At 35.0% G+C, this 16,691-nt stretch overlaps 1 protein-coding gene across 2 annotated transcripts in view; it reads left to right on the top strand.

Moving 5' to 3' along the window:
- The first annotated feature begins 1,536 nt into the window (after nt 1–1,536).
- The window catches only part of LOC135842511 (bromodomain-containing protein 4-like), an 88,064-nt gene continuing 72,909 nt past the window's right edge, over nt 1,537–16,691 (top strand). For both annotated transcript variants that reach the window (XM_065360003.1, XM_065360002.1), the window contains exon 1: nt 1,537–2,082. In XM_065360003.1, the coding sequence (XP_065216075.1) occupies nt 1,680–2,082 (403 nt within the window). In that variant the 5' untranslated portion in view covers nt 1,537–1,679. The remainder of the gene's footprint in view (nt 2,083–16,691) is intronic.

Genomic DNA, 16,691 nt, shown 5'->3' with positions numbered 1-16,691 from the left:
AACAGAACTTGTAGAAAAAATTGAATCAATTCGCAGCAGTTTACTTCGCTTTCGATTCGAGTTCAATGTTCATAATGACATAATAATGTCAAAGACTCGTGCTCTCAACGTGTTAATAAATTTGCCTATCTAGTTTGCCGTAAATACAACGTCGACGTGTTAATAATAAATTTGTCTATCTGGCTTGCCGTAAATATGATAGAATCTCTTCTTCGTGGTGTTGATAGAACTGGTATAATTCCGAGACCCTTTTACGGTCCATTAATGGCTCAAATAAATAGCGCAACTTTGTTAAGATCCCGTCTTCTCTTCTTCGTCGAGTATAAACACCCTACTATAATAAAGAGAAGGAGAGAGATAGAAAAAAAAAGAGGAAAGAATAATAATGAATTCGAATAATATAGCCTGGAAACGACGATACGAGATTTAATTGGCCAATTATTCTCGGCTAGAATCTCGAGGATGAATATTGTAAACCGGGCGTAAAATACGCTCGCTAATACTTCTTACGACAAGAATTATAATTGTTTCGAAGGTTTGGTTTGGAGACGGAAAAAGGCGGTATTATAGGGCGGTTTTTCCCTATATATACTGTTTTGCGGCCATGTTATATGCACTATACTGTATAGTAGTGTACGAGTTAGTACAGGATAAGACTGTAAAATGAGAACGTACGGTACTCTTGGCTTTACGAGCTTGGTAATTAGATGCGGCCGCGATGGGTTTTAATGAACCGAACGTTGAGGCAGGGAATTTAAAAAATACATATTTAAACATCTCTGTGTAGTCGTCGTCGTGTTGGGCAGACTCTGCAGCGCAGCAGAGAGGAAAAAATAGACGTTAATTGGTGAAGACACGAGCGTCTGTTTGGATTAGCGACGAGCAAACGAACGTGTATCACCGCTAATGGTTTTATAAGGTTAATAAATGAAATTACTCGGGTAGGTACTACGTATTAGTTGGTGCAACGTTATAGTACTCGTATAGTAGATTCGATTCACTAGGTGAAAATCATCTGGCCCATTGATTTTTAAAACGCGAGTATAGTATACCTAGACCTAGAACGTGCGTTTGTGTGTGTGAATGTGTGAGCTGAAGACTGAAGAGGCGTCGTGTGCTTTTAAAGCGAATAACGTTGTGCTATAGAGCGACGAGCGCACGACCATACATTAAAATAGTTTACGTTTATCGAAATGAATATTGTACGAATGGTGCAGTTTACATAGTAACATTAATTATTATACAGTTACACGGGCATATAACTGTTAAGAAAGTATACCAAGAGCCTCACCCTACCACCTGCCAAAAGTTGCCAAAAGCTAAGGATATAGTTTAGGTATAGGTAGGTAGGTTGGGTACGAGTATGTATAACGAATACAAGCGAGAGAATGGCGCGAAAGTATGCTAGAGTGAGAAACGGCGACGACCACGAACGAATAGACCCAAATTATTGATTTCTTTCTTAGTACTGAAATTACGTCAGTTTAGGTAGATGGCGTTTTAGGTAAGTTATACTTGATTGTGTAGTTTCGGCCGAAGCGGGCTGTAAACAGTAATATAACCGTCGCTTCGACGTTCGACGTAAACGTGGCGCGTATTTATAACGAGACAAAAAAAAATGCTTATTCGTAAATGTTTCCGATAATAGCGAATTTTTCAAATTCCAAAGGTGCGCAATTATGTTTAATTTCGCTAGTAAAGTATTTAACGCGATCGGTGATTTGGTATCGGATGTCGATCCCGCCAAACCAGCCCAGCCGACCACTCAGACCACCAATCCGATACAGCCATCGCCGCAGAGACGATTCAGCGGCGATGCAAGGTTCTACCAAATGAAACATCAACCTCGTTTTCCAACACCTAGTCAAAGTCAAGATGATCATCTGCCTCGTTTAGGATCGACTTCGTCTTCTTCCAGCAGCGGCGGACATATTAGACCCAGCTCCACACCGGTGTATCGGTATCCGACCACTACTGCACATACTACTCCCTCGTATTCTACTCCTTCGTATTCGACTTCTAGACCACCGGAAAGATACGAAGAAAGCAAATTCAAGGCGCCTGATATCGATTATAACGAAGGTGAATTTTCTTTTTTGCCAACTTTAAAAAAATTTTATACATCGGCAATTCAGCTTCTCTTCCTCCACCATCGCCATCGCGTCGTGTGGGTGTGCGTTGCAGTTTTCTACCTACCTATGTGCTTCGGATGGATCTTCTGTAGAGTCTATTACCCTTTCTATGGTTGTCCGCAGTCTGGAATATGATGAAATCCATATCCTCGATTGTCTCGAAACCTTTTTTTTTCGTGGTATTTTCGCAGACCGGAAATAATTCCCCCATTAATTAGATACTCCGAGTATCGTGAATTTAACCTCTTCCTGTTCTTTTTATAGTGGCGTTGAATTCCATCGAGTGGTTTCCTAGTGGCTTGTTCCGATTATTCGCGATAATCTCTCTTGTCGTTTGTTCAAATATTCAGGTGTAGACTGACCTGTGATCTTATTCAGTGATTACCAAGGGTTCTCCTGTTTGCTGCGAAAGGGTTTTTGATCTACTTAAAACATTTAAAATTTAGTCATCCAGTCATCGATTTCACTCACACTCGCTTTTTTATTTGAGTAACAGTCGGACCATTTGATTCTTTAAATCAACCTATACTGCTTGGGGAGGGGGGAATTCAAAACCCACCAGGATCCATGCTTTTATGATTGCGAAACTAAAATTTTTTGAGCTGTTCTTTGACTCTTCGTGGTTTAGTAAAAAGAAAAAAAGGATTGTGGATTGAGTGACCGAAAATGTGAAGCAAAATTGATTTTGATGTTATCATAAATAATATCCTCTATAGTCTTCTTACCCACTGGTGAACTTGAAAATCCATTCGCCTCCCAAAGACCCTTATTCATACTACTCGTAAATGCAGATCTTTTCCCTCAGAATTTATTTGCCTCTAGTTACTATGTAAATCACTTCATTTTAATCAATGAATGAGATTTTTGAATTTGAAAAGCTTGTTAATTCTTGTGAAGTGAATAATCGAGTAATGATTCTGTTCTCAGAAAATCATTTGAAAACTAGACAGCTGCGCCAAGCGCAGCTGTAACAGTGTGCGTAGCTTCTTTAGTTTGGAAAGCGCAACGCAATTTTGGAAAAGAAGCATAACAAAATTTCAAAAAAAGGCGCAACTTTGAAAAAAGCACAATGCGACTTCAAAATAATAATCACAATGCGATTTAGAAAAAAATCACAACGCAAATTTCAAAAATAGAACAAGATTCCGAAAAAAATCAAAATACGATTTTGAAAAAAAAGCATAACGCAACTTTTAAAAAAAAAAACGATTGGAATTTTGAAAGCAGAACGCAATCATGATTTTAAAAAAAATCACAATACGATTATGAAAAAAAAGCACATCACGATTTTCAAAAAAAGCACAATGCAACTTTGAAAAAAAGCGATTGGGATTTTGAAAGCAGAACGCAATCATGATTTTAAAAAAAACGCACAACGTGATTTGGAGAAAAAAAAGCACAATACGATTTTCAAAAAAAGCACAAAGCAACTTTGGAAAAAAGCAATTGGGATTTTGAAAGCAGAACGCAATGATGATTTAAAAAAAAGCACAACGCGATTTTGGAAAAAAAGCACAACGCGATTTTGAAAAAAGGCACAACGCGAATTTCAGTTTAAAAAAAGCACAATGCGATTTCGAAAAAAAAGCACAACACCATTTTGAAAAAAAAGCACAACGCAATTTTGAAAAAAAGCACAGTGCAAACTTTGAAAAAAGATCAACGCGAATTCTCAAAAAAGCACAAGGCCAACTTTGAAAAAAAGCACAACGCGACTTCAGAAAAAAAAGCACAACGCAAATGTTGAAAAAAAAACAGAACGCGAACTTCAAAAAAAAGCACAACGCGATTTTGAAAAAAAAGCACCACACAATTTTGGAAAAAAAGCACAACACAATTTCGGAAAAAAGCACAACGTGATTTTGAAAAAAAAGCGAACTTTGAAAAAAAGCCCAACGCGATTTCAAAAAAAAGCACAATGCGATTTTGAAAAAAAAAAGCACAACACAATTTCGGAAAAAAAGCACAACGTGAACTTCAAAAAAAAAAGCACAATGAGGACTTCGAAAAAAAAGCACAACACGATTTTGAAAAAAAAGGCACAACGCGAATTTTAGTGAAAAAAAAGCACAATGCGAACTTTGAAAAAAAGCTCAACGTGAATTCTGAAAAAAAGCACAAGGCCAACTTTAAAAAAAAAGCACAACGCTATTTCAGAAAAAAAAGCACAATGCAAACGTCGAAAAAAAAGCACAACACAAACTTCAAAAAAAAAGCACAATGACATTTTGAAGGCGACTTTGAAAAAAAACACCACGCAATTTTCGGAAAAAAAAGTACAATACAATTTCAGAAAAAAAGCACAATGTGAACGTTGAAATAAAAACAACTTGAACGTTGGAAAAAAAACACAATGCGATTTCAAAAAAAAAAAAACGCGATTTTCATTTTAAAAAGCACAACGCGAACTTTGAAAAAAAAGCACAAAGCAAATTTTGGAAAAAAAGCACAGCGCGATTTTGTAAAAAAAAACGCACAACACGATTTTGAAAAAAAAGCACAACGCAAACTTTGAAATCAAAAAACGCGAATTTTAAAAAAAAAGCACAACGCGATTTCGAAAAAAAGCACTACGCAATTTCAGAAAAAGAAGCGCAACGCGATTTTTAAAAAAAAGCACGACGCGAACTTCAAAAAAAAGAACACAACGCGAATTTTAGGGAAAAAAGCACAACGCGAATTTTAGAAAAAAAGCACAACGCGATTTTTAAAAAAAAAAAACCAACGCAAATTTTGGAAAAAAGCATGTGATTTTAAAAAAAAGCGCAACGCAAACTTTGAAAAAAAAGCACAAAGCAAATTTTGGAAAAAAAGCACAGCGCGATTTTGTAAAAAAAAACGCACAACACGATTTTGAAAAAAAAGCACAACGCAAACTTTGAAATCAAAAAACGCGAATTTTAAAAAAAAAGCACAACGCGATTTCGAAAAAAAGCACTACGCAATTTCAGAAAAAGAAGCGCAACGCGATTTTTAAAAAAAAGCACGACGCGAACTTCAAAAAAAAGAACACAACGCGAATTTTAGGGAAAAAAGCACAACGCGAATTTTAGAAAAAAAGCACAACGCGATTTTTAAAAAAAAAAAACCAACGCAAATTTTGGAAAAAAGCATGTGATTTTAAAAAAAAGCGCAACGCAAACTTTGAAAAAAAAGCACAAAGCAAATTTTGGAAAAAAAGCACAGCGCGATTTTGTAAAAAAAAACGCACAACACGATTTTGAAAAAAAAGCACAACGCAAACTTTGAAATCAAAAAACGCGAATTTTAAAAAAAAAGCACAACGCGATTTCGAAAAAAAGCACTACGCAATTTCAGAAAAAGAAGCGCAACGCGATTTTTAAAAAAAAGCACGACGCGAACTTCAAAAAAAAGAACACAACGCGAATTTTAGGGAAAAAAGCACAACGCGAATTTTAGAAAAAAAGCACAACGCGATTTTTAAAAAAAAAAAACCAACGCAAATTTTGGAAAAAAGCATGTGATTTTAAAAAAAAGCGCAACGCAAACTTTGAAAAAAAAGCACAACGCCAACTTCAAAAAAAAAAGGCACAACAAAATTTTGAAAAAAAGCACCACACCACTTTGGAAAAAAAGCATAACGCGATTTTGAAAAAAAAGCACAACAAGATTTTTTTTAAAAAAAGCACAACGCGATTTTAAAAAAAAAGCACAACGCGAACTTCAAAAAAAAAGAACACAACGCGAATTTTAGGAAAAAAAGCACAACGCAAATTTTAGAAAAAAAGCACAACGCGATTTTTTTTTTTAAAAAGCACAACGGGAATTTTGGAAAAAAAGCACAGTTGTGATTTTTAAAAAAAAAGTCCAACGCAAACTTTGTAAAAAAAGCACAACGCGAATTTTAGGAAAAAAAGCACAACGCAAATTTTAGAAAAAAAGCACAACGCGATTTTTTTTTTTAAAAAGCACAACGGGAATTTTGGAAAAAAAGCACAGTTGTGATTTTTAAAAAAAAAGTCCAACGCAAACTTTGTAAAAAAAGCACAACGCGAACTTCAAAAAAAAGGCACAACAAAATTTTGAAAAAAAGCATAACGCGATTTTGAAAAAAAAGCATGAGATTTTTAAAAAAAAAGCACAATGCGATTTTGAAAAAAAAGCACAACGCGAATTTTAGAAAAAAAGCACAACGTGATTTTTAAAAAAAAGCGCAACGCGAACTTTGAAAAAAAAGCACAACGCGAACTTCAAAAAAAAGGCACAACCAAATTTTGAAAAAAAGCACACCATTTTGGAAAAAAAGCACAACGCGATTTTGAAAAAAAGCACAACGAGATTTAAAAAAAAAGCACAACGCGATTTTGAAAAAAAAGCACAACGCAAATTTTGGAAAAAAAGCACAACGTGATTTTGAAAAAAAAGCGCAACGCGAACTTCAAAAATCAAGGCACAACAAAATTTTGAAAAAAAGCACCACACCATTTTGGAAAAAAAGCATAACGCGATTTTGAAAAAAAAACACGAGATTTAAAAAAAAAAGCACAATGCGATTTTGAAAAAAAAGCACAACGTGAACTTCAAAAAGAATCACAACGCAATTTTGAAAAAAAGCACCACACAATTTCGGAAAAAAGCACAACGGGATTTTGAAAAAAAAGCACAACGCGAACTTTGAAATAAAAAAACAATGCGAATTTTAGAAAAAAAGCACAACGCGTTTTCGAAAAAAAGCACCACGCAATTTCAGAAAAAGAAGCACAACGCGAACTTCGAAAAAAAACACAATGCAAATTTTAGGAATTGAAAAGCACTAGATTTTGAAAAAAAAAGCACAACGCAATTTTTAAAAAAAGCACAACGCGATTTTAAAAAAAAAGCACAACGTGATTTTAAAAAAGAAGCGCAACGTGAACTTTGAAAAAAAAACACAACGTGATTTTTAAAAAAAAACAACTCGATTTTGAAAAAAAAGCACAACGCGATTTTAAAAAAGAAGCTCAACGCGAAATTTGAAAAAAAAGCACAACGTGATTTTCAAAAAAAACTCGATTTTGAACAAAAAGCACAACGCAATTTCAAAAAAAAGCACAACACGATTTTGAAAGAAAAAGCACAACGCGATTCCGAATACACTATGCTATGCTATTCTGAAAGCTCCGGAGCACAACGCGATATATCAGGAAAGCATAAGCACTGCAGTACTGAGAGAGTGAGAGAACCTCTTGGGAGCACAGCAAAATCACAAATGACTGGAGGTTTTGATTCTGAAAGGGTAACCACCTGCTTTCAGCATCTACCTGTGTAAATGAAACACCTGCAGGTGTTTCACAAATGACTGGTGGGTTTTGATTCCAAAAGGGTAACCACCTGCTTTCGGCTTCTAGTCTAAAATTGAACAATGGGAAAGATAACACTGTAGATAAGAATATTTTAGGACCCCTGCAGTGTTACATTTTAAAACCGATGTCGGCTTCCCTTTTGATACCTTTCTCATTGTTCAATTTTGAAAATTTAAAGTCGGCTTCGCTTTTGTCGGCTTCCCTTTTGATATGGCCCTTTTCCCTTTTTTATTCTTTTTTTGGTACAAATTTTCGTAATTAATTGCAATTACTCAAGAAGCTAATTGAGTAATTGCAATTATAATTACGACATTCCCTCCCTCAAGTTATGCCTCACCTACCTACGAAAGATTCAAAAAAATCGGCCCATTCCTCTAAGAGAACATTCGAGCCAAAGAATTTTTCAACTTTCGGAACGAAACCAATAGTGTGCTACGCACACTAAAAAAGTATGGTGCCCTAAAATTTTTGAAAAAAAATAAACATTCTTCTAACTAAAGAAACTGTTTAACTGAAAAATTGAAATGAATAATTCAGTTGTGTTTGTGGTATAGTTGGATGATCTGGAGACAGTAGAGACATTTGGACCAGAGGTATAAAGTTGCAAGGGAGAGGAGGAGCTTTGAAAGAAATAAAAAATTGAAAAATTAGTCCCTTTTTCATTCATTTTCAAACATTTTGTAAGATATTGCATTGAATTTTTCGGCTCTAAAACTGAATAGGAGGGAGATTGTGTGCCTTTAAATTTATGTAAATGGCAAAAATTCGCAAATTCCAGATTATTCAAATTATGAATTTGAAACAAGTAGGTAGGTACTCTGATCTGGGCATGAGAGAGATTTAGAATGGATGACGGTCGAAAGGGTTCAGAACTGAAAAGGTCAACGCACCAACGAAATGTTTAAGAATGAATTTTGTACTGGTTTATCTAATTTTGGTGCGTCAAAACCTCCCCTCTCCCCACCCCATCATTACACCGTACGTCTCAAATGTCCTAACAGTTTACAGATTATGCATTTCAATTTTTAGAACAAAAAAATTTTCAGTCGGAAAAATGGCCAAATTAGACGATTTTTCGCTGTTAAAGTCGCAATTATTGTTTGAGGTTCGCTGGTTATGTATTTTTTTGATTTTTGGATTGAAGAAGTTTAGTGAAATGCAAAAACCCATAAATTACTGAAAAAACAATTTTTGAAGTTTTCAAGCTGTTGAACTCCCCCCCCCCTTCAGTTTGTTAGAAAATATTGGTCAGTATACTAATCGTATGATTGAAGTATCTACAGGTACTTCTATTTCAGTTTTTCAGTTGAAAAATTCTTGAAAAGAAATGATTTGATTATGGTGCTATGAAAATCCTCTTCTCCACGTCTCCAGGTCACTGCTTCTCGCTGGGCAAAAGTTTGAAGATTGGATATAATTCATCTCTGACGATTTTTTAAAAGATCACCCTCCTCCTCCTCCTCCTCCCATTCTCGAATTTATTTGTAAGTAATATTTTAGAGAGCAAGAAATTTAGAAAAAAATGGATGGAAAAACTGGAGAAAATCCGGAAAGATGATGTGTGTGAAATAAAAGATTGAACGCTAAAGTCAACTGTACTCCTACTCCCAGCTGAATTTTTTTCCGCTCTTTCATTGAAAAAATCAATTTTTGGAAAAAAAACTGAGACACTGAAAAAAAATGAAAAGCAGAAAAATAATTAGGTATAAAACGCGGTTTTTTATTTTTGGAGAGTACCTGATGAACTTTTTCCCCAAGAGGCTACGTGTTGAAAATATTGACTCAACTCGATTGTTTATGATGAAGAAGTTGAAATTATTCTAATTTTTCATTATAAAGAATCTCTCTCTTTTTTTTCGAAGATACCAAAGTGTATTACATATAAAAAAATGATCAGTAACGAAATTACACGAGAACATAAAATTCCCCATTTGTGGAATAAGTTGGAATTTCTTTTAGATTTTTTTTTAGATATTTTGAGCAAAAAATTAGAAATCTCACCTTTATCGAGATCGCGACTCGTATAAAACAGGAACATCGATGTTTCTGAAATTTTGATGATGACCAGTTTGCACTTGCAAAAATCTCGGATTTATTTTTGAAATACGTGGATTAATCTCTTATTACAGAAAGTTGTTTCGATATTTTTGGTAATTTTTGGCTGAAGAACAAACTTTACATTAGGAAGGAGAGGGTCAAGTCAGGAATTAGTGAAACTGAAAACAAACGACCAAGCTCATATTTAAATCTTGTTAGATGAATGTTTAATAAGGAACTTTTACTTTGTTTATCTGCAAAATGCTGTCAAAATCTTCACTAGGTGGGTACTGAAAAAAATGTCTACATATAAATATGTATGGAATAATCTTAAACCTGGATAATTTCAAAAACAAACTGATTCATCAATGATTCTGGTAAATGGCATCTTCTTCCCCCTCACCACAACCTTAAAAAAATCAAAACCACAATAATTTCAAAACTCCATTTACAAACCCTGAAGCTAGAAAATGGAGGGTCGGAGGCATGAAAATCAGCTCAATCGCTCAAATCCGGTGAAACTAATTTTTTAATTGGGAGAGGGAAAGGTTAGAATCGTTAAATTAGAAATTCAAAGAGGGATTACTTGTTCTTTTAGTGATTTTGAAAAGTACTTCATAACATTAGGTAACCTTTCATTGGTTGTTTACATTTTTGATAGGAATTGTGGAAATGGTGATTTTACGTAGAACCAATCGTGTTCAGAAATAGGACTCAAAATCAAAAGATTTGAAGTAAAATATGCCAGGAAAATTGTTCGGCAGAATTTAGAGATGTTGAAGAATTCACCATTAAATTTTCATTTTAAATCGATGATTTAAAAAAAGAAGAAATTTTACCATAAGAGTCTCAAGGTTCTTAAAATGCATTACTTAATTACACAAAATTTGATCGGAAGCCAAAATTAGGTGAATATTCAAATTTTTTTCATAAAATATTAATTACAAATACTAAACGTGCGAATTCCAAACAATCCAATGAAAAAAATATTACCCCATGTCTATCCATTGAAATATTCACTTTTTCCTTCCTCTTTGACTTTGATAGCGAAAGAAGCCACAAAAATTATCTGTAGGAAAGTAAGGTACACAGACACACCATCGTTTATTATTGATAAGTTATTAAGCGATGCTCTAGCCGGTCTTTTCAAAAACTTCTTGATTTTTTTTTTCAGTTCGTCTCTTACAATAACTCTACATTCTAATTAAAGAACTCATGGCATACTTAGTTATTCTGAAATCAAAAAAAAAAAAAAATTGTTCAAAATACTCTCGTGCAAGAGTATTTTTGGTGTAAGGTATATTCACTATTCAGCCACCAAGTCTTTCCCAAAAAGCTTTTAAGGTGTTACGAATTCTCAAGTAATTGCTTGAAAATGGAGAATATTGCATGGTAAAGGGGTGAAAGAGGGTGAAAATGGATCCTATCGAGATTAAGTTTTGAAAAACTTAAAAATAGTGTTTAAAAAGTCTGATAAAAGAATCAACGCTGTTTTGGTAAAATTTTCATTTGCTGGAGGGGGAGAGGGAATAACGATTTTAGAATTCGAACCCAATTAAAGCTGAAATTACATTATTATAAGAGTAAGTGAACTTGAATCGATAAAGGTGAAACTTCAAGATACATTACAAAGCCTTACTTCCACGTGGAGGAGTGAAAAAAACAAAGTTGATAATAATTATTACCTACCTACGTAAAAATATTTTGACAAATGACACTAAATCGAAGCAAATTAATAAAAATCTCTGGAAAAATTTCACTTCAATTCTATTTTACTACATTTAGAAGTATTTTTAAAGAGTTCTTTTTTCTCTCCTTTCGACCACTCAATTCACTACACAAAATTAACATAATAAGCGTACACATTCCATTTGCTTTACTGCTATGTACAAATAGGTATCCCATTTTGAAGTTAAAATTACATCTATGCGAAATAAATTGCCTATTCTGATCCTCGTATTACGTGGTGTTGAAATACTTATTTGCGGCAAACGAGTATGCAAATTTATTAACACCAATGTCCATGTGTTTCATTCTAAGGCGAAATCGTATCCATGTTAAATAAATTGTTTACATCAACTTCCTTTTTATATCATTCCTATTCAGAAATATCTTATTCAAAGGAAGGACGTGTAATTTCATTTCACCAACGTTCGCAGCATAAATATACCGACGTTGCTTGGTTTGAAATCAAAATGATGTTATTTTTCCCTCTATGTACTACAAAACACATACTTAGACATTATTCTGCACTTCATCATACGTTATTTTTTATTATAATTCCCTCGGTGTGTAATGAGTATTTGACACAGCTTTGACAGTGATACGAGTATTTTCTTTTTTCCGTTTCGTATTCTTAATAAGAACTTTGAACAACTTCCGGTACATTTTTCAACATGATTATTTTACCTACATTTCGCGAAGAGAAAAAAACTCGCTTTCTTGACATTCTAATAGATTATCGTCAACGTAAAAAGTATTGCGTAGGTTTTGATAATACAGCATTACCTTATAGCTGGGCTCTTCCTACGCAGTTGTTTTCTATGCAAATCCACCCTCGAAATTGTAAAATGATAAATTCCTGTGTTAATTCGCACCTTCGGCGATGTTTTCTAAAATCCGTAACATATTTCGCCCCAAACGTCAAACTATTCGGTAAATTTTTTCACCAAAAAGCAAAAAAAAATCTCTCACGATGATGTATACCTATTTACCAAATACCGAAAGTAGAACTTTTCAAACGATAGTGTACAAAAGGTACAAGTAACCCTGCTGAGAAAAGTACAATCCCAACAATCTACCCACGTATCCCATTTGTCGACAAAATCCTTATTTAAGCTTCAAAACGAAGCCTATTCCTAGTTTTATTAATTTCACTAAGTAAATCTTTGACGAAACGGGTAGAAATCTGAATATCTCATATCCTATACTGACGCGACGTCTGAAATATCTAATTTTTTACTCTTACGTAGTATGTGTAAAGCTCCCAAAGGCAGTATTTTGGAATTTGGGTTCGTTATTAATTTACATTCGTTTTCAAGCGCACATAACGTAGGTACATAAAATCTTACAAATCGACTGAACTAGCTCTCGTATATTTTTGAATCGAGGTATTTGAATTTCAAAATAGGTACCTACAACGATTTCTTCTTTATAAATTTAATGAGGTTTTTTTCTTTTTATTTTGTTTGTTATTGGACCAATTACTGCGTCGCGGTGTTCCTGCTCAGTCGTTGAGTAATTTTACTTGTCACTGAAATACTCTCAAATGATTGGCGAGCTTAATAAATTACAATACTATCGTTATCGAATGGAATTTTAGATTAATGATGTTTTCTACCAGCAGAAACGCAATGTGAGAAAGAAAGAAAGATTGGGAGAGAGATAGAGTGAGAGAAAGGGTCGAAAACGAAATATAATCCGTTTTGGTAAGTCTTTTAAAGAAGTAATACAAGTATTAAACTTTCCTTTCTCACAAGCGCTGCGTCAAAGTATACGCCGTTTATAATGCTAAGTTTTAATTTAAAGAAATTTTACTCGAAATTAATGAATATTTCATTTATAACTAAAGAAATGCTTCTCCTTTCGAGATGAAACAACATTTACAAACGCTTTAGCTTGTCACATTAATATTCTCGTTCGTTTGAAATGTTTTATTTTTAGTTTTTGATGATTATTGTTTTTTGTTTGTTTGGATTTTTTTGAACGGTTTTGATGGTTTTATTTGAGTTGTGGTGTTTGAATAGGAGTTTTTGGTTGATTGAGTAAAAGTTGAGTGATGTATATGATGGCTCATTGGGGCTCTGGGGCAGATGCAGATAGCAGAGTACATATTCAAAGAATTTTTCACAATTACACAAACGCTTCCAGATCGAAATCTTTTGGAGGAAGATGCGAGGAAAGGAGGGTTGGTTTGAAACAGGAATGCTCTAAACATTTAAAAGAGCTGGGACAAGTTTTAAAAATAGGTACGCCCATGGCAATAGTAGCATTCATCCCATGTGTTTTCTTTTCTCATATCTATGGTTTATTACAATATTCTGGGAACATTTTTGTATTGAAACATCAGAACTAGATTTTAAACATACATTTCTCATGTTTATAAAAACAAAGAAAGAGGGAAGGGGTCTAAGAGTGAATTCAACTTCATATTCATGTTGAGGCTTCGATTCATATGATAACGATACCCATGTTATCATCTTCCTACGCCCCCAAAATTGGAGGAGGGGGAGCCCATGAGCCAAAAATGAGGTTTCCACGAATTTGTTTCATGTTCTATAGTTTTCAGAGGCCCACACGTAAATTTTCAGAGCTACATCACCAGCAGAAGCGCTTTTTTTTTTGGAAGTGCCACGACACAAAAACACATTTTAGAGAATTTATTAAATATTTGAAGATGACCTACCTGGGAGAAAAATTTGAAAAAATTTCCAAAGACAGTACTTACGAATCTTGACATATTTTTAGAAGGAGAAAATTGGTGTTCTGGAATAAGATTGGAAGATATGGCAATTTCAAATTTTTTGGTCAATATCTCCCGCTGGAGGCCATAAAATTTGAAAAAAATCATGTGGCTAGACTACACTCATGCTTCCTCAATTATAGCCTACTTTATGTGGAATTAAAATTTGTTGTTCGAAATTCGCTAAAATTTTACTCTTCGAAAAAACGTTAAAATCACGTTTTCACGATTTCAACGAAGTAAGTAAAATCTCAGAATTTGGCCCAAAATAGCTCGATTTTGAAAGTTACAGGTAACGTCAAATGATAAACTATGGAGCTCTTGCTAGTGTGTTTAAAATGTAAATTCTTCAATTTATTTGAAAATACCCTACATGCATAAACGTCTTTTTCAGGGGTGCCCAAATTGGGGGGCTCTGAAAATAGGGTTCAAAATTACGAATAGGTATACAGGGAGCTTAATTAAACCTTTTCTCTTAGATAATTGAATATATGCCTCAAAACGTTACGTTTGGCGCAAATCACAGGTTTCCAGTTTTCCAGGGGTTCCCAAAATATTCAAAATTACGAAAAATCGGAAAATTGGATTTTTGAGTACCAGCGCAAAATTTCATTGAGCTCAAAATTTGATAGGATGCAGGGCTTTCAGATACTAATAAACTGTAAAAAGCTTTTTAGCGGGGTTCAAAGGGGTAGCTTCAAAATGGTGGTTCCAAAATTTTCCAAAATTAAAACCCCCCAATTTCTGCCCCCGAGGGTCGAAAATGGAAAAATTGCCTCGTATAATCTTTAACGGATTCAAACAGATATTTACACTAAAAAAGTTTTTGAAAATAATACTCAGTGGTTCCCAAAATTCTTTTTTATTCGTAACTTTGGGGACCCTCGGAGCCCAGAAAATGGTCATTTTGGGTTAACTAACCACGGATTTGTATTTAAGGCATTTATTACAACATTTTAAGAGTGGTTCAGTTGATAACTGTCTGGTGCCCAAAAATGGCCTTATTGATACTCCTCCTTTGACAGGTGAACGCACGGACATTCTCAGAGTTTCTATATGCATCAGAGACTTTTTTTTTTTTTGGTTCCTCAGACACACAAGGTGCCGGGGGGTTTCTCAAATAAACATATTTATTTACATCTTAAATCTAAGACTAAATGTAAACAAAATGTAATATCTTAATTTATCCCTAATCCTAGATCTAAGATGCAGTGGGGAGGGGGGAGGGGGAAAGACTGGTTATCCACCATGACCCACACCCCCTAAGCAGTTGCCAAGGGCCCAATCACCCTACCAGGCTTTGTTATTCACGCATGCCCATCAGGTAGACTGAGTCCCCCAACCCATCTTGGGAAAAGGATTTTAGGGAGGAGAATTGTATGCCTGGGCGGGTCAACAAGTGTTGGTCTCCCCTTTGCATTACACGAGTTTTGGATATGGGAGGACTTTTGCAAGGAGGCCGGTGCACTTGCTAAGGGCTTCACACCAGCCTCTCACATTGGACTTAAGAGTAAAATACTAGATATGACTAATTAATTTAGGCCAAAAAATTTAGAAAAATAGGTACGATTAGTTAACTTGGTCTATTTGTCAAAATATGTACAGCATTATAATACAAGAAAGAAACCCACACTAAATTTATGTAAGTAAGCTTATGGTTTTGAGAAATTGAGAAAAATATATTTTCAAGTAGGGCAAGCGTAGGTTTTGAAAAATCTAACTATAGTTATTTACAGCTTGAGGTAATGCATCTTGATGGGTTATTTACAGAGCTTCTCCAGGTCAATGTTTGGTTGATGGATCAGGATTGAAGTTGTTCCTGCTTCAGGGTGCATACTCTGACAGTAACCAAGTGGTCCTTGAAGCATTTGATGATGGATTGCTTCGCTTTTGGCCACTCTAGTTTATCCAGACCACACCCTAGTTTTGGTACCTCTATCTTTTTGATCTTGAGTTGGTCGCATTTGGCAGCAAGTGCTTTCATCATTGTTACAAAGTCCTTGATTGATGGCTTATCATTGTACTGTTCTTTGATGATGGTGTAAAGGATGTAATTTCCATATTTTTTGAGTTCAACTACTTCACCAAACGCTCAGTGGCGTAGTGGGTTGAGCCACGGCTTTCTGAACAAGAGGTTATGGGTTCAAATCCCGCTAGAGATGCAGGCGTTAACGTGTAATGTATACATTGTAGTGCATTTAACATCTATTACACGTTAAGCTCCGAGCACCAGAACAGCAGAGGCAACAGAAACGCACGCAATCTGTTGCTGGTATCAAAAAGCTGTAACTGGTTGAGCAACTATAGGTAGCGGTGATTACGGAATTCAGGGTTGTAAAAACCTGGCTAGTGATGTATGAGCTACTTTGTAGATAGCGCAGAAAGCAACGGGAAACTACTATGTATGTGAAAGCTCAAAAACAATGTCAATTCCCCAGAATAATCACAGTGGCATATACGCATTCGCCTCACCCTGTTAGGGTACCACAAAAATGCGATTTCCAATGTCCTGTAAAGGACAAGGAACCACAACGACGACGACTTCGCCAACCTTAGCACCCCTTGACAGCAGAGTGTCCTGGTTGCCAAAGGCTTGTTTGAACATGAGCACAATGCCCTTGGACATCCTGAAGTCTCAGCTGACACAATGGGCCAAGGCAAACTGTGGGTATTGTCTCATCAGATCATCCTCTAATTCCTCCAGGGTGAAGATCTCATTTGATTTTGTCTCTATCTTTCCCCAGTAGGAGTGTTGGA

This window comes from Planococcus citri, chromosome 4 (assembly GCF_950023065.1).
Source record: "Planococcus citri chromosome 4, ihPlaCitr1.1, whole genome shotgun sequence".
NCBI classification, from domain to species: Eukaryota; Metazoa; Arthropoda; class Insecta; order Hemiptera; family Pseudococcidae; genus Planococcus; species Planococcus citri.
This window is presented reverse-complemented; position numbering and strand designations above follow the sequence as displayed.